Genomic DNA, 20,818 nt, shown 5'->3' with positions numbered 1-20,818 from the left:
CAGCCTCTCGGGCTAGGGGCACTCAATTAGGTCCAGAGCAGGGGTCATCAACGTGTCCGTACACGGACAGGGACTTGCATGAGCTATTGAATGAAGTATTAACCCCCCCCCCCCCCCCCTCACGCAACTGTATGCTCCAAGGAGACGGTCAGACTTTTATGAAAACCATGCGTGGTTCCCTCGTCTATCAATTAATATCTGGAGAAGCTTTTTGTTTCTGCCTTCTGACCTGTTGAAATTGCCCGAGGGCGTGTTTTCAGTCTTGCAACTGCAACGCGTCTACGGTTGAAGTTCACGGTTAGTATCGGAACATGGCGTTGGTCAGTAAATACTTGACAACTAAGAACTCTTCCATAGCTGGGGGCGTATTGCTGCTTTTGTATTTTCTAAAACAAAGGCGACGTTCGGCCAAGTTAAACAGGTATGTAGCCCAGCCTTAAATATGATTTTTTTTTAATATGACACTTTATCCCCAAATGTGGCCGTGGTCTTGTAACCTAAAAAGAAAAGAGACAGGAACGGAACAATAATTTCAATCCATCCTGAACGACTGTGAGTGAATAGATTACTTTTTACGCAAATACGAGTGACTGTCGGACCTGTTTTTCACACTTGCGAACACATGCTCCACATTATTTTTACGAAGTGGCCAAAATGCTTTGGGGACGCTGACAACTCTTCCAAATTTAGATCACCAATATTACTGCAAAGGCTGTGAGCGGAATAGGATCTAATTTGCAAGGCTGTTATACGAATGTAGCGAGATGCAGTGGGTTTCTATGGTTGATATGAGCGGTGTCGACGCAACTTTGTGTGATTAGGAGAGCGCACGAATATGGGGAATTATCCTACGCGCTCCGCGTCTCAGTGAGAACAATCCAGTGGTTGCAGAAAGGATATACTATTTTGAGGTCGGCGTAAAGGTCGGACGTATGGATTGTGCAGAATCGTATTTTGCGCTAGATTTATGCTGACATTACTTCCCCAATTTCATTGATCGTTCTGTAATGAGTTATTACAATGATCCTCACTTCCACAGGTCGTATTGCGCGCGTACAGGTCAATAAACGCCGGCGACCCACGTCTTCATTATTGAATCGTTTCAAAGTCTGTTTTTAACCACAATCTATTTTTATTTGCACAGCTATTTGAATTTGTTCAATCATGGTTCCTGTGACTGCGGGGCTTTGAAGCTGAAGTTGTACTGTAACTTAGCTATTGCAAGCCAGGACAGATTGTTCCGTGGTGCATAGACAGAGAGAGCCCAGTCAACTCATTGTATAGCTATTGAGATTATTTCCATTTTAATTTCATTTTCAAGTATACTTTTACCAGTTGGTTTTGATTGCAAATATGTGGAGCAGGTTAGGTTTATAACATTTTTTTTACTATATGGAACTATCATCAATGAATGATTTAAGGCAAAAAAGTGAAAATTGTGCAATGGTCTGAATAAAATATACTTTATTGAATACCTATTGGAATACCTTTGCAAGGCAGTGTACACAAATATAGGGCCATTTGTAGCTTGTGGCATAACCTTGAGCTTGTGCCTTCTCTCTTTGAAGTAGTTTGGTTTATTGTACCAGGTTGTTTTGTTAATAGGAAGAGACCTTGGGGGGAGCCAGACGCGATAGGGGGAGCCCATCGTCCTCTGGCTCACGTCATGTATTTAGGTTCATGGGGAGCAATACGGGAAATCAGTCGGTTTTTAAAAACTGTTTTAAAATGTAGGCAAGACTGGTTGAGTGCAAGCTGGATGTGGCTGTCCAGGGTGGGATAATAAAATGCCTGGGACTGAGGAAGTGGGATGCTATGGATGAGCTGCTTTGACCACAAACTCTCACATGTCCTTGTACCAGCCACTGTAAAGCCAGCAGCTCATCAGAAACCTGTAAATGTAACTATATTTGTAATTGAAGCATATATATCATTAAAAAATGCACACAAACATACACTAAAACTGAAGTAGGCTACTATCAAAAAAAGCCCTAGAAAGTGAACTGTCCTTTTAGTGGGTAGCCAGAGAGGTGACCGTAGCACAGTGGTAATATGCTCATGCTTCGTTGCTCTCGTCAAAATATGAATGCTGCATTCTGAATGAGGTTTAGGTTTTTCAATACAGCCATCAAAGTTGACACCCAAGGCTACAGCCATAGGTGGCTCAACTATGTATCTACCGAAACTTAAGGAAAGGTTAGGCTCTTTCTTCAGTATTTTTTTGGGACAGTTTATCCAAGCCATAAGAGCTGAAACACATGACTCTTGCAGAGAAAGCTGCTGAGCTACACTTGATTTCATTTATGCTCCTCACAACGAAATCTATGAAATCAGGCTAGCTGGAGTTACGAGTAGCCTAATTGTTGCCATTGTGGGCAGAGCACCAACACATTAATACGCCATGGCTACGAATCACATATATTGTTGGAATTGAAAATGAATGTTGTTGTGGAATATCACTAAATTGATGCTTCTAAAATGTCTGCTACTTTTCTCACCCCAATTGGTCATCATCACAGCTTTTATGTTCCATCGACTTCATAATACCTTACCCACATCCTGTCCGCTGTTACACCAAGATGATGTTCGGTAAACTGGTGAACTACAGCTGAGCATTTATGACTGATTTCTGCATTTTATGAGTCAGTCTTTCTTCTCCACAGTAAGAAAGGTGTACCGGAAGTTCGGGTGAGCCCCCAGGTAAGTGTCTTTTTTGCTTTGCTTTTTAAGAGCAAGAAAAAGTGGTGTAGACCCAGCTTAGTGGCTGACACACATTGGTTGTAAGAGCTCCAGTAACCTGATTTAATGTAAAAATTTCCAGATAAAAGTGAGATGCATGGGCTGCTGAAATTTGAACCTTTCGTGTGTTTTTTCAATGAGCAGAATGATGGAAAGAAAGACCGCGCAACTGTGGATAAAGTCTTCTTTGCTCGATTTAGCCGGATCATGAGGATCATTGTTCCACGAATATTCTGCAAAGAGGTGGGTTTTTTCTAGTTTATCAGGAAATGCTTTACAGGCATGGAGCCCTGTCCATGGTTGTTTTAGAGTTCTGATGTTGTAGTGAGAGATGCTTTTTTATTTATTTATTTATATTTATATTTAGTACTCTATACACCAGTTCAGTATTAGCTCAGGAGGTTCCGTTAATGAAGTAAGCATAGAAATATGTGCCCTTTCTCTAAAGGAAGGGCACATAATCAGGTCAGAAAAAGCATGAAAATGATTATGTTAACAAGAAAGGCTAGTATAATGTGCTGAAATCTATCCATACTGAATTTATTATCTCATCTTTAAATTAGCCTCAAATTAAAGCCTACATGTTGAACTGTAGTCCTAGAGAGAATGTTGTAATCAGTTTTCAAATGATATTTAATCTAGGAGGTGGCAATTTAGATTGATATGTGTAGCCTGAAATGTTAAAGAAATTAATATGACAATGAAGTAATTGCTTTTTACTAGACCATTTTCTAGTAGTGGGTATGTCTGAAAAATCTGATTTATGCTGCACACAAATGAATGGGGAAAATGCTGAAATCGTATTCATTTTCCTGTTCCCACCGTAGTCCGGCTACCTGCTTCTCATCGCGGTCATGCTGGTGGCTCGGACGTACTGTGATGTATGGATGATCCAGAATGGCACCATGATAGAAAGGTAATAATACGCGTAACAAAGACCTTTAATGATGGAGTTTTTATATATAGTTTTAACCCTGTAAATTCTATCTTCTTTATGATATTCACATTAATTAAATTTTTAATCTTCCACAGTGGAATCATTAGCAGAAAAATGAAGTTATTCAAGAAGCACTTTTATTCCTATATTGCCGTCATACCCGCGGTAATTGTCGAACCATGATACCTGCACTGGTAGAGATGTAACTGAAGTAACTACCTTTCTTCTGTTATTGCATCGCACATACTTGTACGAGCTAATCCGGAATTCTGTGGCTTTGCAATAAAGAAACTTTTATTAATAATTTATAAAATTGGTAATAACAGATCCATCTCATGCAATACCCCTAAGCCCCTACGCTTTGTCATTTTGTCAGTTTTTCAGTCACAAGACTGTGGTTTCGGGGTCACATAGCTTGCTGCTTTGGATAGATGTGCCAGCCTACTAGTTTCTGCTGCATGAACTGTTTGCTCTCCCCACGAGCTACTGTAATCATGTTTGCATTTTTGACATGTCTCATCTGCCTTCCTGTGTGTGGTGACTGCTTGTGTTGTGCATGTTGTGGTTTGCAGTGCAATTATCGGACGCAGCATAAAAGATTTCAAGAGGCACTTGTTCAGCCTCATCAAAATCATGCCGTTTGTAAGTTGGCATTTCACCATTACCTTTGAAATTTTATCCCCTTTCTGTTTGGACATGAACTCAGAAAGTCCTGAAAGTGGTATGTAATTAGAAAATATTTAATATGTTATTAGGGTATTAGATCAGCTTTGTAAAAGCAGAGATAACTGTATTGTGATGTGAAGCCTGTGTAGTGGAGAATTCAGCTTATTTTACAAATTGAGTAAATGTTATTTTTTAATGTTTAGTTTGGCAAATATTTTCTTTATAGCTTGTTTTGTATTTTATTGTAACAAGATGCCATCCATGGTCAATAACCTTTCACTTAGTCTCATGTCAGGGTTTTTTTGTGGAAACTGAAGAGTATTGACATTGTATGATACGTAGTGCTCGCAAAAATATTTGCCGCTGAAGTATACTCATTTTTTGGGCATATGTCATTCCCCCTAAGTTGAGAATCATGTAATTTCCCTAATGTTCCTATTTCAGATGGCACTGGTGAACAACTTCTTGAAGCTGGGTTTGAATGAGCTGAAGCTTTGCTTTCGTGTGAGGCTCAGCAAGCACCTCTATGAAGAGTATTTGAAGTAAATTTCAACAGCCCTTCACCATATTTCCTCAGTTATGCCTCTCCTGATGCTCAGTCAATCAGTCAGCAACTTCCACATGAAACTAGTTTTTTATTGTTAATTGATTTTGAGGCATGTTCTTTTTTACAGATTATTTTAGCTTGACTTCAAACCATGTTATCACGAATGTCCCTCTTATACCCAAGTCTATGTCCAAGGTCATGGAGATAAGAAATGTGATAAACAACTCTCAGTAAACTGGCACAACCCTAATTAGTGTTGAAAACAGAGATGATGGTAGAGCAGATTCCTGCTGCTAACAATCACAGACTTGCTGTTTTCTTCCCAGAGGCTACACCTACTACAAAATGGGAAACCTGGACAACCGCATTGCAAACGCAGACCAGCTCCTCACACAGGATGTAGAGAGGTTCTGCAACAGCGTGGTGGATCTATACTCCAACCTCAGCAAGGTGCAGTAGGGCTTCTGCCAAAATAAGTCTTGTCAGCTGTAGAGGTCTTTTGTAATGTACATGTAATATACACTATCTTTTAGTACAGGGGTGGCTAACTTTTTTCCTGGAGAGCCAAAAGGTCTCCTGTGTTTTTTTGTTTTTTTGGGGGGGAGGGTGGTTTCCACCTAAACCATCAGAAAACAGCTCAGACCCAGGAAGCCATGTGAGCTGACTTGACTGTGTAATCAAATTCATTAATTGAGCAAATGGTCAATTAAGAGTAACAACGAACACCATTAGGGTTTATGTGTACATTATATTGTGTGCCACCTATTTTTTATGGCCTAAATGAAGACCTTGCGCTAATATGCATCATTTATTTTACTTGTTCTAGCCCATTTAAAACAAAATTTTTATCTTTTTTCATCCGAAGACAGATTGCCTTGGTGTCACCATTTTTTAAAGTTTATTCACTTTTCAGAGGTGGTTTTTTCTTAAGGTTTTTTTGTCTAGTGTTTGCTTACCTGCCTTAACGATCGCCTTACCTGTCATTCCCAGATCCAAGTAGCACTTTTTTTTCAGTTGTTTGATAACAATGAAAACCAGCAGACCTTTGCAGCTCCCCAGCATCAGGGTAGCTATCGCTGTTCTAGTGTTTTATTGTAACACATAAAATTAAAATGCCTCTTTCCCCCAGCCCCTCCTTGATATCAGCCTGTACATCTTCAAGCTGACGACAGCCATCGGTGCTCAGGTGAGATTTACCTCCTCCCCCACCAGAGAGCATTAATCAAGACTTTAAGCATGAACTGAACCACTTCATCAGTTTGTTTTGTTTTTTTAAATTACCCAAGCTATCAATGTTGTTGATATTAATGCAGAACTCGTTTAGAAGTTCCCCATGTTTCATGATGGCAATTGGTAAAATACCATAAAAAGCATAATGGTTTTGTTCTTAACTCACTGCATACTAGTGCTTGATGAAGTCCTGTATTCGACGAAGAATATGCTACACTGGAAGGCCTCAGCTTTGGGTCTTTTCATGAGCAAGACGCATGTCTCTCTGTGGCTTATTTTGAAATCAAGGGCCCTGCAGCCATGATGGCATACCTTTTGGTCTCTGGGCTGTTACTGACAAGGTTAAGAAGGCCCATTGGCAAAATGACTGTGACAGAGCAGAGGTATGAAGGGGAGTACAGATACGTCAACTCGCGTCTCATCACAAACAGGTGAGCTCCCTAAATTCCCTTGAGTTTTTTAACATGCCACATCAGGTGGCTGAAATTGCTTTGTTCGGTTCAAGACTCTACAGTTCTCATCCCCCAACAGTGAGGAGATTGCCTTTTACAATGGTAATATGAGAGAAAAGCAGACGATCCACTCAGCCTTCAATAAACTGGTGAGGACTTGGGCTATCTTTTTACAATGTCTGTCAGAACCTAGTAGTAATGAATACCTCTCATGACATGCGCAGTACAAACATTTAATTTTAAAGGTAAGTGGCTTCCATGTTCAAAATGGAGTGCATCATGAAGTTGGTAAACTGTTAATGTATCTTTTTGCCTGTTTTTTTCAGGTTGATCATTTACACAAGTTCATATTCTTCCGGTTCTCCATGGGGTTTGTGGACAGTATCATTGCGAAGTGTAAGACTGCCTGTTGTAAAATTATTGAAAGATGTCAAGGGCTCACATTTTTAACATTTAATTTGGCACATGCTACAATTAAACATGCATATTGTTTTTAATAGACAAAACCCTCCCCAAAAACATGACTCCGTTATGACTGGTAATGTACTGTGGCTGGAGTCTTCAGGATAATCATAGGCTGGATGGAACTACCGTCCTGCCAGTCAGTGCTTCTATGAGCAAGTCAAATTACCGTGATTGGTTGAAATCAAATGGGTCTTTGATAATGGGTCTTTGATATTTTTTGGTTCCTGAAAGGTCACCCTTTCATTAGTAGCTGTCATTCCACAGGATTGTTGTAAGGCTCTGCAATATTCCTCTTTGTACCTGTAGACCTTGCGACCGTGGTAGGCTATCTGGTGGTGAGCCGGCCATTCCTGGACCACTCCCATCCTCGTCATCTGAACAGCACACACGCCCAGATGCTGGAGGTGAGAGTTTATATATAGGTTTATATTGCACTGTTCTTTTCACTTTTTATACACACTATATTTCAGCAGAGACAGGAAAAGCCAGTTTGTAGGTATTGGTCAGACTTGGCAGGATTTTGTGAAAAAATCTTTTGTGCTTTATAGGTCCAATGAACACAGGCTGGGGTTCAATGAGTGATGTACTAACAAAAGCAAGCATTTCTCTTTCATCACAAACACAGATTGGCAAGTTCAGGAGTCTAACTAACTAACTTGCTAAACTGAGTTTGTGATTCAGAAAAGTGTAATGCTTGTGTTTCCTTGTTGGTAAAGTTAAAAATGTTGATTTAATACAGACCACAGTCAATTAAATTCAATTTTATTTGTATAGCGCTTTTTATAGATTATAGATAGAACAATTTTCTCCCCACTGGGATGTAAAAAAACTCCCCAATGGGAAGGAATCTCGAGAATATGAAGAACCTAGCTGGCCAGCCTGGTGTAAAGTAGTAGTTGAATGGAATGTAGTGGAAATGCTACTAGGGATCTATCCCAGCAAATGAAATGGGTTAAGTAGGTTACAAGTGCGGTGATAGCTAACAGGAATAGAAGACAAAATGGTATAGTTCAGTATAGTGTAGTTTAGAGGGGCCAGGTGATGGATCTGGAGCTCCAGGCTGCGTCACTCAGGGCGAGGTAAGGGGCGGGAGCCGCATGGAACGAGAAACAGAGAAGATAAGGTTAGGCACTATGAAGTCCTGTAGGGTTTACCTTCAAATGGTAATTAACTTCTAGAAAGACATTCAGCTCATGTGATTCAGAGCATAATTTCAAGCTAAAGCCTTGAAGCATTGTTTTAATGATCCTTGACAGTAGAAGGCATTTGGGAGGAACAGAGAGTTGCTTCTTCTCTTTGGCTACTGTTAGTGGTCCTTTTGAGATTGTTTTATCCACTGATAGCCCAAAGTATCAGCTATACTAGTGATAAGGGCAATAGTGTAGCATAATAGTTAGCTACCTGGGTTTGTAACTCTGAGGCTGTAGGTTAAATTCCCAGGTGGGGCCCTGCTGTTGTGCCCTTGACCAAGGTACTTAGCCTGAATTTCTTCAGTGTCTGCTAAATGCCTAAAGAATGTAAATGATTTATCAGAGAACCCCATAGGCCGGGGACACTCAAATCAGACCCTCAAGGCCATTAGTACTGCTAGTTTTCCCCTCTAATCAATGACTGATATAAACCTTAGAGGCTGTGTGAATGGAATCTCTGGCCAGTCAGTGATAATAATCAATCAATTAATTAATTTGAAAAATGCTTGAAAAGAAAGGTAGAAAGGAGAAAAAGAAAGCCAGCAGTACTATGACCTTGAGTGGCAGATATGAGTATCCCTTCCCTGGGCGACCACTAAAGGTCTCTGTTTTCATGGCCTCCTTTCTCTTGCAGGACTACTACCAGAGTGGCCGCATGCTGCTGAGCATGTCTCTGGCTCTGGGGAGGATTGTTCTGGCCGGCAGGGAAATGACCCGGCTGTCGGGGTGAGCCTCTTGCCTCTGCCGACTCGCTTTTTTCTGCCGGGCACGCTTCACTCAGTGAGTCAGTCAGTTATTCGGCCTGTGAGTGAGCGATGAGGAATGGATGAATGAACCAATGAATGAATAAACTGTGGCAGAACAAATGAATGGAATGAGCGAATGCGAGACCGATTTGTAGTAAGTCAGCGATGGGTGAGGGAGCAGGAATGAATGAATGAATAGTGAATTATTTGTGACTGACCATGTCTGCTGTATTAACAAAGGAGTTTGGCCACTTACCGGAACACTGCAGGTTTTTTTTGTTACATTTCTCTTGAGCCACATACTTAATCTTAATCGCCTCAGTGAATCACCCCAGGAGGTCTATGAATGGGTAGCCTGTTTACAGCCAATTAGGTTTACCTTTTTTTGACTTGAAAAGTGTCTGAAAACATCAATATGTATGATATTTCTGGCAGTTTACACTATTAGAAAGAGAGAGCTCTTAAGACCAGTGTAATAAGATAGTGTAATAAGATTTGCACTTACGGGATTGTTTTCTTTGTTAGGTTCACTGCCCGTATCACCGAGTTAACAAAGGTGCTTAAAGAACTGAATGCTGGGAAATATGAGCGAACCATGGTATCTCAAGAGGAAGGTAACATGTATATTTTTTATATGATGGTCAGGGTATATTCATGATTATACTGCAGGAGATACTTGCCACATCAAGTTATTATTATTTCTTTTGGAAGGCACATGTTTTATTTTAATTATTCAAGTATTTAAGGTTTTTGTTTCTTTTCACTTAGAAATGGAAGGCTCTCAAAAAATGACACTAGTCCCAGGAAGTGGAGAGATCATCAATGCAGACAATATAATCAGGTATGTGTTAATTGTTAAAAATGGATATGTTGTCTTATCTTAAATATGAATATTTCTCAATGTTTAATAAAACAAATATTGTTGATATTTTTGAGTGACAGGGAAGTCAGCATATATATAAATGAATGTGAAGTATACATACCTTTTGTTTATCTATTTATTTATTTGATTGTTAAATCATTTTTGTCTTGTAGGTTTGAGCACACACCCTTAGCAACACCCAATGGAGATATTCTAATCAGAGATTTGGCCATAGAGGTGTGTATACATTTATTAATATTTTGCATTCATTGTATGAAAAATAAGGCCATTGTAAGTTGTTCTGTGTAAGAGCTTCTTCAGACTAAATAAAATGTAACAGCACAGCACTCTGCGTGACTTGTAGTGACCTCAAGTGCACTTGCTGTGTTTTTTAGTCAAAACCTGTTTTTCATTGCTGTACCTAGAAGATAGGCCAAATGTTGACATAGTGCCTACATTCAAAGTGCAGGTTTCTGTGTTACAAACTGAATGTTTCCTGCCCTTAGGTAACATCTGGGACCAATGTTTTGGTCTGTGGTCCCAATGGTTGTGGGAAGAGTTCACTTTTCAGAGTCCTAGGAGAGGCAAGTATGATGTTGAAAACTGAACAAATGCCTTGACCAGTTTAAACCAATTTCAGCCTTAGTTTGATGTGTAAGACAGTTATACAGGGATAATAATGTATAGCTTTTCTTTGAGTTATGAATTTCAGTGCTGCTATTGTGTTTATTTTAATAACTTATGTGATAAAAAGGTTGGTTCTGAAAATATATTGTGTGAAATTAAAGTCGTAGCTTAAAGTCGGTAAGGCAAAATGGATAAATAAATGGTTACTTCACATAAAATGAACTTGCACTTGAATTAAAATAAAAACCCAATGCAATCTCTGACACAACACACCAATTCCTTTACTGCTGTCCTCTAGCTGTAATTTGAAAGTAATGTCTTTGTTGTTTGCATGAAGTAAATGACTACAGTGTTTGCTGAAGTCTGAAAGTGGTTGTAAAAAAGGTTGTACAGTTGCCTAATATTGAAAATGTCCAACTGTTTATCAGCTTTGGCCCCTGTTTGGAGGCCGGCTCACAAAACCAGAGAGAGGAAAGCTGTTTTACGTTCCCCAGGTAAGACAAAAAAGATCCTTCATTCCGGCAGTTTCTTCATTCAAAAATAGGAAATGGAACAGTCTCTTTCTTGCCTTGGCTTTGACTTGATTGTTACCTTACATAGTACTTTAATCTGTTGGAATCCTTGCAACATCAGTCTCTCTTTATTGTGATCTTCCCTTGGTAATAATGCATGTGTCATGATCTCAAAACATGGTTCATTTCCATTGCTTTATGATTGTACTATATTACTATATTCCTCAGGTAACAGTGTACCTGTTAAAAGAGTTGAATTTGGGGAAAATTGCTAAGTGTCCAACTCATTGTAGAGGCCATACATGACCCTGGGTTCCCTGAGGGATCAGGTGATCTATCCAGACACACACAGTGACCAGAAAAGCAAAGGAATCTCTGATCAGGTATGTTTCATTTTGTGGTCGAACAGAGCCTTTACACCCAGTCAGTGCTGTTATGTTCCCACGGTGTGTAAATTTCAGGTCTGGCTGCCAAAATAGAATGGTCTAAGTGATGTGTGCGTGCGTGGGTGGGTGGATAGGTGTGTGGAATATGGACCATGAAAGAAGCCAGTATGATAGTATGGAGTATGAAAATGAACTGTTGTGATCATCAGTGACCACAGTTGCTAAATCTTAATCCAAAACCGAAAACGTACAGATAGGCACTTTAAGATTATTTCAGGATAAAATATAAACGCGAAACTGCAATCATGGCCACTAAGAACAAAACTATTTAAAAAAACCAAAAGAAAACTTCTCTGCTTGTGTATAGCCACCTGGTGTGTTTGAGTTTGATTTTGTTGTGTTTGAGATTTCTACATCATACTTCGCCAAAAAGCGCTAGGAAATGAACAGCACACAGCCAGATGGGTGGTACAAAAAGGCCAGTCACCCTTTGTTGTATAAATTGGGCCATATCAAACAGTTTCAACAAATCAATCCCACACGCTATCCAACTAAACTCAAAATACTGCTTCAAAATTGACATTGCTACATCTAGTTCCTCCTCTGCAACTCTCCTCACTCTCCTCAGCCACTCCTTCCATAACTCCTTCCACTGCATGAGGTCATGACCTTTATCCTGTAAGCAAAGGAAAGTGCCTGTACACCGTGACTTTCACAACACTTACCTAATGGAAATGTATGTGTGTGCATGCACATTTGTGCATGTGAGTCATATTAGACTGTCGAACATTATGTTTAGACTTCAGTTATATTACTTGAATATTGGATTTTAGGAACTGCACTATTTTTAAATATCAAATGAATCAAAATGAACATGATTCTGACTAATCCAACATTTTGTTGCAAGCACAGGCAGATAAAGGGAGTGTGTGTATATAGCAAGTGAGACAGCTGGATATGGAGCGCTGATGTGGGTGGTGTTATGCCCCCTGGGACAGGTGCTGAAGGAATACCTGGACAATGTCCAGCTGGGACACATCCTGGAAAGGGAGGGCAGCTGGGACGTGGTGCGGGACTGGATGGATGTCCTCAGCGGTGGGGAGAAACAGAGGATGGCTGTAAGTTACAAATGGACATAGTCAGGGAGCTAAGCTCCTAACCAGGCCTAAGTTTAGGTGATAATATATATTTACTCACATATACACATATATTCATATATTGGCTGACATTTAAATTATGAATCCAGGTCCAGTGGGTTGCAGGGTTGAAAGCCTTTCGTAAGAATATTCTTTTTTGGGTGGTTTTCACTGGCAACCTAACAATGGGAATACTGAGTTTAGTCAGAACCTTCACCATGCATGATTTTGAGGGGCATTAATGTTATGCACTTTCTGTTTGGGAATGACGTAATTCATCAGTACTGTCAACATGCACAGGTTAAGGGGAATGGGTGTGGTATTAATGTCACTTCCTCTCAGTATTTTATGTGCTTCCTGGAGTCGGGTCTTGTGTTGACTCCCCGTTACCGCTGTGTTCTAGATGGCACGGCTGTTCTATCACAAGCCCCAGTTCGCCATCCTGGATGAGTGCACCAGCGCAGTGAGTGTGGATGTGGAGGACTACATCTACAACCACTGCAGGAAGGTAACCTCCCAATACACCGCCACAGTGCACTGTAGCTGGTTGTCCTGGTTACATGTGAAATCATTCCACTGCTTACTCTCTTTTTTTTAATTGGTGGTTGTTTGAACCCACCTCAGCAGGACTCAGGTTAAAAGGTACACTATCAGAGAATGTTCAAAATTACAGTTGTTTAATATAAAATAAATAAACGGTATGACAAACAGTATGTTAAGCTTGTAATCCTATAACAAACTCATTGAAATCTATCAGTGTGATATCAGGTGTGCATATTAACAGATTTAAATGAATGCTATAGTGTAGCAGTGCACACATTTTTCTTTCATTTAATTGATATATGAGGCTTGCTGCTCATAAATACTTTCTTTTCCCTTATCTTTTCAGGTTGGCATTACTTTGTTCACAGTTTCTCACAGAAAGTCTCTATGGAAACACCATGAGGTGAGACTGCATGCTAATAATAAATGTGCTTGTAGTCAGGTATACGAGACACTTCATAGTGCCATAATGAACTATCAAGTTTAATTTAGAAAATGCAAGAAAACAGATTAGGTATGCATTTCAAGATGTGACTCACCAACAATCAATGATGTCCTATGCAACTTATTTCTGACGTATTTAATTCCACTGTTACATTAATAGAGAAGAGTACTTGGTTTCTGGGTTGTTAGTTCAAATGCACATTGTTCATGCAATAAACCGCTTCGAAGTGAGTTTCTGGTAACTGCGACAACTGAAGACTCACCTCTTCAGGCTGCACCTCTCCCCATCCCTCCTTACCTCCCTGTAATCTCTAAATTGACTGTAAGCTTAGGGTTGTAACTAGGTAGCTGTTTCTTAGGTGACTTAGTTAATGCACGTCTTAACTACTGCTTGTATTTTTGCATAGACTGCGTTGTTGCTGTTCTTGTTTGTGTTAGTGTTAATCAGTTTAACCTACAGGGTCCAAGTTGAACTATGCCGTTGTTCCCTGCACTTGGAACGGAACTTCTCTCTAGGGTTTTCGACACACTTGTTCCTGGTTATGGTTATACACTTCGTTGTACGTCACTCTGGATAAGAGTGTCTGCCAAATGCCTGTATTGTAATGCAATGGTAATTTGATTATTCAACGATTTTAAGATTTAGATGTAAAATTCCTTGTTTCTTTCTTTGGCAGTATTACTTGCATATGGATGGAAGGGGGAACTACGAGTTCAAACCCATTACAGAGGAGACGGTGGAGTTTGGGTCATAACGGGTGTGTTCCTTTTCTGGTGATCCATATGGAGATGAGTAAATTGTATGTTCATGCCTCTTGCCAAAAAAATATGCTTCACATTAAAGGTTGACGCTATTTAAACCAAATGTAAACTGTACACAAACTGTACACTTCAAAAATGCATTAATCCACTCAATATGTGCTCTGAGAGCTTAAAACAAAAATGTTTGATTGTGTGAGATTGTTTTTTCTTATCTTTATCCTGTAATTTGTTTTTGGAAAAAAGTTAATTTCTCTCCCCAAATTGAATTTCTGTGCCATCCATGGATATGTGAAGAGCATTGTAACTGGTGCTTGTACACTCCTTTGATGTATTCACCTACCACTGCATGACTATTTTACACCCTGAGTCCACACAGTACTGCAGGGCAGCTAGGAGAGGTGTATCTCATACTGACAGCAACCGGCCTCCTGCTAGCGTGGACCCCCAGTTATAGTACACTAATCGCATTCTTTTCTAATTATTTGTGTGTTCAGTTTGATCATAAAGTATTTAAGTAACAGGAGGTTCAACGAATGAGGCATCTCTTAGAAGTTATCATGGTAACAACCCACATTTAATTCTCTACATGGCTGTTAATAATTGCTGCTAGCATTCATCGTGTATGTTAAAAATCCAAAATTCTGTCTATCATATTTTTAAAAGCATTTGTTTTCTGTAGACCTAGGAATGTAGGATCGTGTCCTTATGGCCCCAGAGGGCTCTTGCGCTCAAAGTCTGCTCAAGTATCGCTTCAGAAATGTGTGTGAAAGTTCATTAGGATAAGATGTGTGCTCCTCCACCTGACTAACCAGGGCACAGGTTTATAAATAACGTGACAGCAACTGTGATGTTAGCACCATGCTGTCTGCTATCCTCTTGTGCAGTGTAATTACTCATTCTGTGACATTCTAAGCAACGGAGCTTGAGCACATTTTCTTGAATCAGGGTGGGTTGCCATTGCGCTCGCATAAGCTTTGTCTTGGAATGTCTCCAGTGTCTATGTGCAAGGTCACTGACACTGCCTGGTTAATGAGTTATTAATGCCATGCTAATAAAGTACATTCGGAGCTGTTCAAAATGAATGGTGTATGTTCCGTTTTGTGTACCAGGCTTATTCACAACATAACCCACTTAGTCACAGGACACGTTGTCCTAAAGTAATTAAATAAAGCCAGAACTGCCTGAAAGGTAAACATAATGTCTACGAAGGAATGCGAGGGGTACAGACAGAGATGACCTGGCTGTCTTCTCATCCCATAATCTTTTTGTGTCCAGTCATCCTTCAGAGCTGGTAGACCATTCATGAAATACTCCCTTTTAATGTCTGATAATGAAATTCCACTCTGCATCTTGGGCGTGCTTCCTTTAAAAAGCAAATAAAATTGTGAAACGTTCCATAACCACTAGAGGGCACTAGTGGTAGACTATTGCAACAAATATATGCAAAGGAAAATGAAACATTTGCAGTGATATAGGCAGTCCCCAACTGGGTAATTCTGTAAAAATCTGTTTTCTGTTTAACGTTCCCCTTAGAAAGGAAGTACAAAAAAATGGAATGTGCAGTAAAACTTTTCCCCCGTCGGATGAAGAGGTCTGATATATATAAAGGAAACGAGCCCACAGACAAACATATGCATTGCAATTTATTTGTGAACACTCTTGGTTATTTTCTAATACGGGTCCAAAATGGACAGAACATACAGATAGGAGTGGTGAGTTTGTGGTCCATGAAAAATTATCGTCCTAATCTACTGGAGTGTCTCGACCCAACCCAGAGTAACAGGTCTGCATGCTCTGCGTACAGTTGGCATGATTGTATCAACACTTTGTAGTCTCTTTTTAGAGTCTGTCTTCTTGGTCTCATCCACAAAGTTTAATACTGCATTGACTTAAAACAGGAATTCCAAAACAGGAAATCACATAATCACATTCACACACTCTAACACATTTACCAATCGCAACATTCTCCATACTACATATTAATAATTAGAACACATGTATGAAAATACAATCTAGAAGATCTCATAAATAAATACCTACAAAAATATACATCTAATATATAAATAAGACATTTCAAAACAAAGTAATATATTAATGCCCCTTAATAGATGTCTATAAACAAATACGGAATATCAATATTAATCAGGGTGAGTTCGTTTTCACAAAACCCCCAAAATTCAACATTAATTTGCTATGTTGCCATTTTAAAATAATAAACATAAGCGCGAAAGTAGTGTAAAAACAAATTTCCAGTAGTTTCTTTGTACTCTCCATTAAAATAACAGATCAAAAGCAAAAGTACAAAAAACGTAATACATAACAAAAAAAAAAAACATGGCCGCAGCGCTGATAGTGAAGATAATCAAACGTGTTCAAGTTTCACAGAAACTGGATGAAGGGATTCCAGTGTTTATCGACCAAAAGGAAGATCTGCTCTCGCCCGGAGCCTCTTTCCCGCCCCAACTCTGCCGTCCTATGCCAGACTCAGCTGCAGGTCCTCAGAAACCGAATTAAGGGATTCCAGTGTTTATCGACCAAAAGGAAGATCTGCTGTTCCCCGGAGCCTCTTTCCCCCACTCTGCTGTCCTATGCTGGACTCCGCAGCACATCCTCCTTCTCTGACCTGGCCGCCGCCCTTCGCCGCCGGCAGCACACCACGATCAGGGCGACGACCATGATGACCAGGACCGTGAGCACCAGGATGGCTCCCACGATCACCCCCAGGCCATATTCTGGAGAAGGCAAAAGACAGAACCGTCTGATCATGTGATTGGCTGAAACGGGTGAGGGCATGGCTGGAAGAAGTGACCCTGATGACACACAGTTGGACGGTTGCTGTGCTGGCTAATAGAAATGCTGGGAATACCACAATGCAGAGCCTCCCCCTGAGCTAATGAACAGCCCTAATGTCCTCTGACTCAGTGCCGAGTTGTTTCATGCCCCGTTCATAATACAGTTTATTTTCTCAGGCGGGGGCGGGGTTTGAACCGGCAACCCTCCGATTGCCAGACAATCGGTCTTACCTCCTGAGCTATGTCGCCCCAGTTTCTGTTCTTAACAGAGCGCTGGGCCCTGTTTCGGATCTCTCCACGTACCTTCAAAAATGGACTTGGGCTCCTTGGGCGAGCACTGCGTGCGGCTCATCTCCCCCAGCTGCTTCCCCAAGCTGCGGGACGGGAGGAAGGCCTGCACGCTGAAACAGTAGCTCTCCCCTCCCTCTGCGTCCAGCTCCATCTGACTTGTGTCTGTCAGTTGCACTTTCTGTGGAACAGAACAGCCTTCGTGTCATATTCAGTGCTTTTATAGTGTACCGTCTGTGTATATGTAACACATACATATCTACACATACTGCATATGTCCTCACGCACTGCAACAAGTATCCTATTATACTATTCCACATATAACATCCTATACTGTTCCAATGACCTTTGGACTACTTACTGTACGTCGCTTTGGATAAAAGCGTCTGCCAAATAAATGTAATGTAATGTAAATACAAAGTGACAAATTTACAGTGCATGTCTCTCAAACATACATCTGGACAGATCTACTCAAATACAAGTGTTGCTGTTACAAGGATTAACTTTTAATTTTAGAATTACATTAGAGTGGATGGATGACTATTGACATTCTCTATTTGAAACCTACCTTCCCAGTGCTTCCAGCCTTTCTGTAGGTGACTCTGTACTTCAAGTCATCTTTGAAGATGTCTCGCATGTTCAACAGCCTACCACCTTCATAAATGGCAGAGATAGGGTCTTTTATGTATAGAACAATCTTGTTCTTGACTTTGTCTACGTCGATCTTGAAGTCAGGTCTTGAAATCAAAGCTGTAACAAAACAGCAAAGACAAAAAATGAACAAGTCAGCTACAAACCATATAAATAAACTGTTTAGAATGTAGCGTGTCAAAAGGTGAGCAGGTGATGGGGAGACTGGGATCAAGACACCTACTGTCTTTGTATGGGCAGAATTGCTCAGATCTGGTGTGGGGGAACTCCACAATGTCAGAGGTTGCGCCCCTCTCTGGTTCTGACAGGACATCAGCGTAATAAGTCTCCTTCAAGTCGGTCAGCATCCTGGTCAGGTCGCAGTCTGTATTTTTGGTCCTGATGCAGTGTGGATTCCTTTCCCGATCTTTGCCCACTCTGGAATGGAGAAAGGTGATCCTCTAGTTTTAACTAGTCAGGCGATGTAAACCACGGGCTTCACATTCATTTATAAAGTAATTTATAAAGACATTTTATCAATTCTTTGGAAGCAAGTGATAATTATTGTAGATATCCACACTGGAGTCAACACACATAAGCGCCAAAACTATTTATGCTATTTTTAAATGCACGCTATTTTTAGAGTACAGTAAGGTTTAGTCAGGGCTTCCTTGATTAGTGATGTTTCAAATAGTCCTACTGAAAATGTAATAGCTGAAGGGAAAAAAGCAATTTTTCAGCTTTTTTTTTTTTTTCTTTCAACACCACCCCCCCCCCCCAAATATTTTTTTATTACAATAATCATGTAGGTAGTTGAATCCGTGCATCTGTTTAAGAACATGTAATTTTTCAGCTTATTTTTGTTTTTTTTCTTTCAACACCACCCCCGCCCCCCCAAAAAATATATTTTTTTATTACAATAATCATGTAGTTAGTTGAATCCGTGACCAATGGCATCTTTAGTTAGTAGTGGCCTCATTGTCATTTCTCTTCTCTTTCACTCTAAAAAAGGTGTTAAAAACAACACATAATGTGCTATTTTTAAACACACCACCCCGTATAGTTATGGACAAAACATTTTGTGTTACTTAAGTTTCAACACTGTGTTAAAAATTTAACTTTTGTAACACGCATTCTTCATTTGTAACACAAAGGTAGTATGCTTTTTGAGAGTGCTTCTTTCATTTACGCAGTCAAATCGCGAACACTTTCTTTCTGTAGGGTTAGTGAAGAATTGTGCTGCATGCAAAGTAGCTGCCACAATTCATCCCAGCAGGACATTGGCAGGTATTCAATGACTGGGATGAGTCTTTCAAGTCGTGTCTGGGGAAAGGCTCCCTTCCTATCTTGATGCGTGCAAATCGGGAACTTGCTTGAAACTGAGTGAACTTGTCCCATGTCGATGGCAACGCGACTGCCGTCAAAAAGTGGTATAAGTACTTCCTTATAGCCTATTGTCTGCGTGTCGTCGTTGGTACGCCAGTATTGCGTTGTGTTAAGGAAATATACAGCTGTTTAAGACGGTTAATTTAGTTTAGTATGCATATACAAACGCACCTAACAGATATCGATCTGTCTGAAGTAGTTAAAATGTAGCCCATGTGTAGATTTATAATTACGATCCATATGCTCTATCCCATTGAAAAGCCAAATACGCACAGAAAATCAAATACAACGCAATCATTTGGAAATAATTGTACTTACCCATAGAATTCAACAGTGTACGAGTAATCTGTGGGCTTGGGTCCCCACGATAATAATGTCTTGAAGTTATATGAAGACCAGGTGACGTCTTGAGCCTTAGGGAAATCGATGTTACCTGTAGACACAACAAAAAAGTTCGAGGTTCAACTTGGCACAAATGTTAGCTATTTGTCAAATTATTTTGCTGTTATGTATCATTTGACATATAAATGGTCATTTAAACGCACAAACTATTCAACGTGTTTTCAGTGTGGGAGTTCTCATCAAACTGCATTGCAAGACATAGTCTACATCGAATAGGTTGGTCACAATTTGCAAATGTAATGAGAATAGCATCTACAAGTTCAAACAGCATGGCGTTCTTTTTAAACAACGTTTCTTTGTCCAATGGGAACTTTGAAACTTCATCGTGTTTCCGATGTTATCTGGTTACTGATAAACTATGGAACATACTGAATTCGTTCGACTAATAACCTACCCTACATATTACCGTGGTGGAATCTTTTTTTTTTTCTTCTTTTTTACCACCCTAACAACAATTCTGCGCAATGATCCCTGGCTAAATCATTTTGAAGCCAATAAAATGTATTAAGACATTGTACTAACCCGAAGCTCTTCCCGCGAGATGGAATGAAAATAAAAGTAATCCAATGGCAATGCACGTCCTCGCCTCCATCGTATTGTATATTCCCAAAGCGAAGTAAACTGGCCCACACGAAAGCGAATGTTTCAGCTTGCTCACGGTTGCTAAAACGGTTATCTTTGCAAGAGTTTAGAGTTTTTAAAAGTTTTGTTTGGTTCTATATTTCTATGAAATAGAAATGCCGAGACCTGGCAATTTACGGTGAATCGGGTCCAATTAGGCTACACTATCGAAGTATCGCTAGAAGAACAGATTTATAGCACAGCCTACATGAGTCACATAGGTCTCAGAGAATAATTGTTCCTGCCCACACAGAATAATTGTTCCTGCCCACACAGAATAATTGTTCCTGCCCACTTTTGTCTCCTCCTAAAGAGTGTTCGGTCACTGGCTGAGCACGCAGTCGCGAAATTTGACTGCATATTAGGTGGCCAAATATGGTCATCCGGACTCAGAATAAAGAAGTTGATACCACACCTGCGAGACGGGAGAATACATGGAGCATTAGGAACGTAAT

At 40.1% G+C, this 20,818-nt stretch overlaps 2 protein-coding genes across 4 annotated transcripts; one reads left to right on the top strand and one right to left on the bottom strand.

The window, feature by feature from the left end:
* Positions 1-11: 11 nt before the first annotated feature.
* Positions 12-15,326, top strand: LOC135256658 (ATP-binding cassette sub-family D member 3). Of its 3 annotated transcripts, XR_010330483.1 has the most exons (24): positions 12-421; positions 2,664-2,700; positions 2,884-2,982; positions 3,567-3,655; positions 4,249-4,318; positions 4,787-4,884; positions 5,216-5,339; positions 6,019-6,075; positions 6,408-6,550; positions 6,651-6,720; positions 6,898-6,967; positions 7,343-7,440; positions 8,861-8,952; positions 9,498-9,586; positions 9,741-9,813; positions 10,008-10,071; positions 10,341-10,418; positions 10,890-10,955; positions 11,267-11,356; positions 12,358-12,477; positions 12,606-12,636; positions 12,899-13,003; positions 13,385-13,441; positions 14,160-14,241. XR_010330483.1 is itself a non-coding variant. In XM_064338628.1 (23 exons), exons 1-23 carry the CDS (start codon positions 312-314, stop codon positions 14,235-14,237), a joined length of 1,977 nt encoding a protein of 658 aa, XP_064194698.1. In that variant the 5' UTR covers positions 33-311; the 3' UTR covers positions 14,238-15,326. The 3 variants fall into 3 exon arrangements, 2 of the variants coding, with proteins under 2 accessions (XP_064194698.1, XP_064194699.1); XM_064338628.1 differs by lacking the exon at positions 12,606-12,636 and having other exon boundaries at positions 33-421; positions 14,160-15,326; XM_064338629.1 differs by lacking the exon at positions 12,606-12,636 and having other exon boundaries at positions 34-297; positions 14,160-15,326.
* A 546-nt stretch (positions 15,327-15,872) lies between these two features.
* Positions 15,873-20,609, bottom strand: LOC135256659 (tissue factor-like). Its single transcript, XM_064338630.1, has 6 exons — positions 20,265-20,609; positions 19,659-19,773; positions 18,199-18,392; positions 17,893-18,074; positions 17,340-17,505; positions 15,873-16,976 (listed from the first exon to the last, which is right to left on the bottom strand). The coding sequence occupies exons 1-6, from the start codon at positions 20,332-20,334 to the stop codon at positions 16,831-16,833; spliced, it is 873 nt and encodes a 290-aa protein (XP_064194700.1). The 5' UTR covers positions 20,335-20,609; the 3' UTR covers positions 15,873-16,830.
* Between the last annotated feature and the right edge of the window lie 209 nt (positions 20,610-20,818).

The sequence above is a fragment of the Anguilla rostrata genome, chromosome 6 (genome assembly GCF_018555375.3).
Source record: "Anguilla rostrata isolate EN2019 chromosome 6, ASM1855537v3, whole genome shotgun sequence".
Taxonomy (NCBI): domain Eukaryota; kingdom Metazoa; phylum Chordata; class Actinopteri; order Anguilliformes; family Anguillidae; genus Anguilla; species Anguilla rostrata.
The sequence above is the reverse complement of the archived record's forward strand: the minus strand, read 5'-3'. Positions and strand labels throughout refer to the sequence as shown.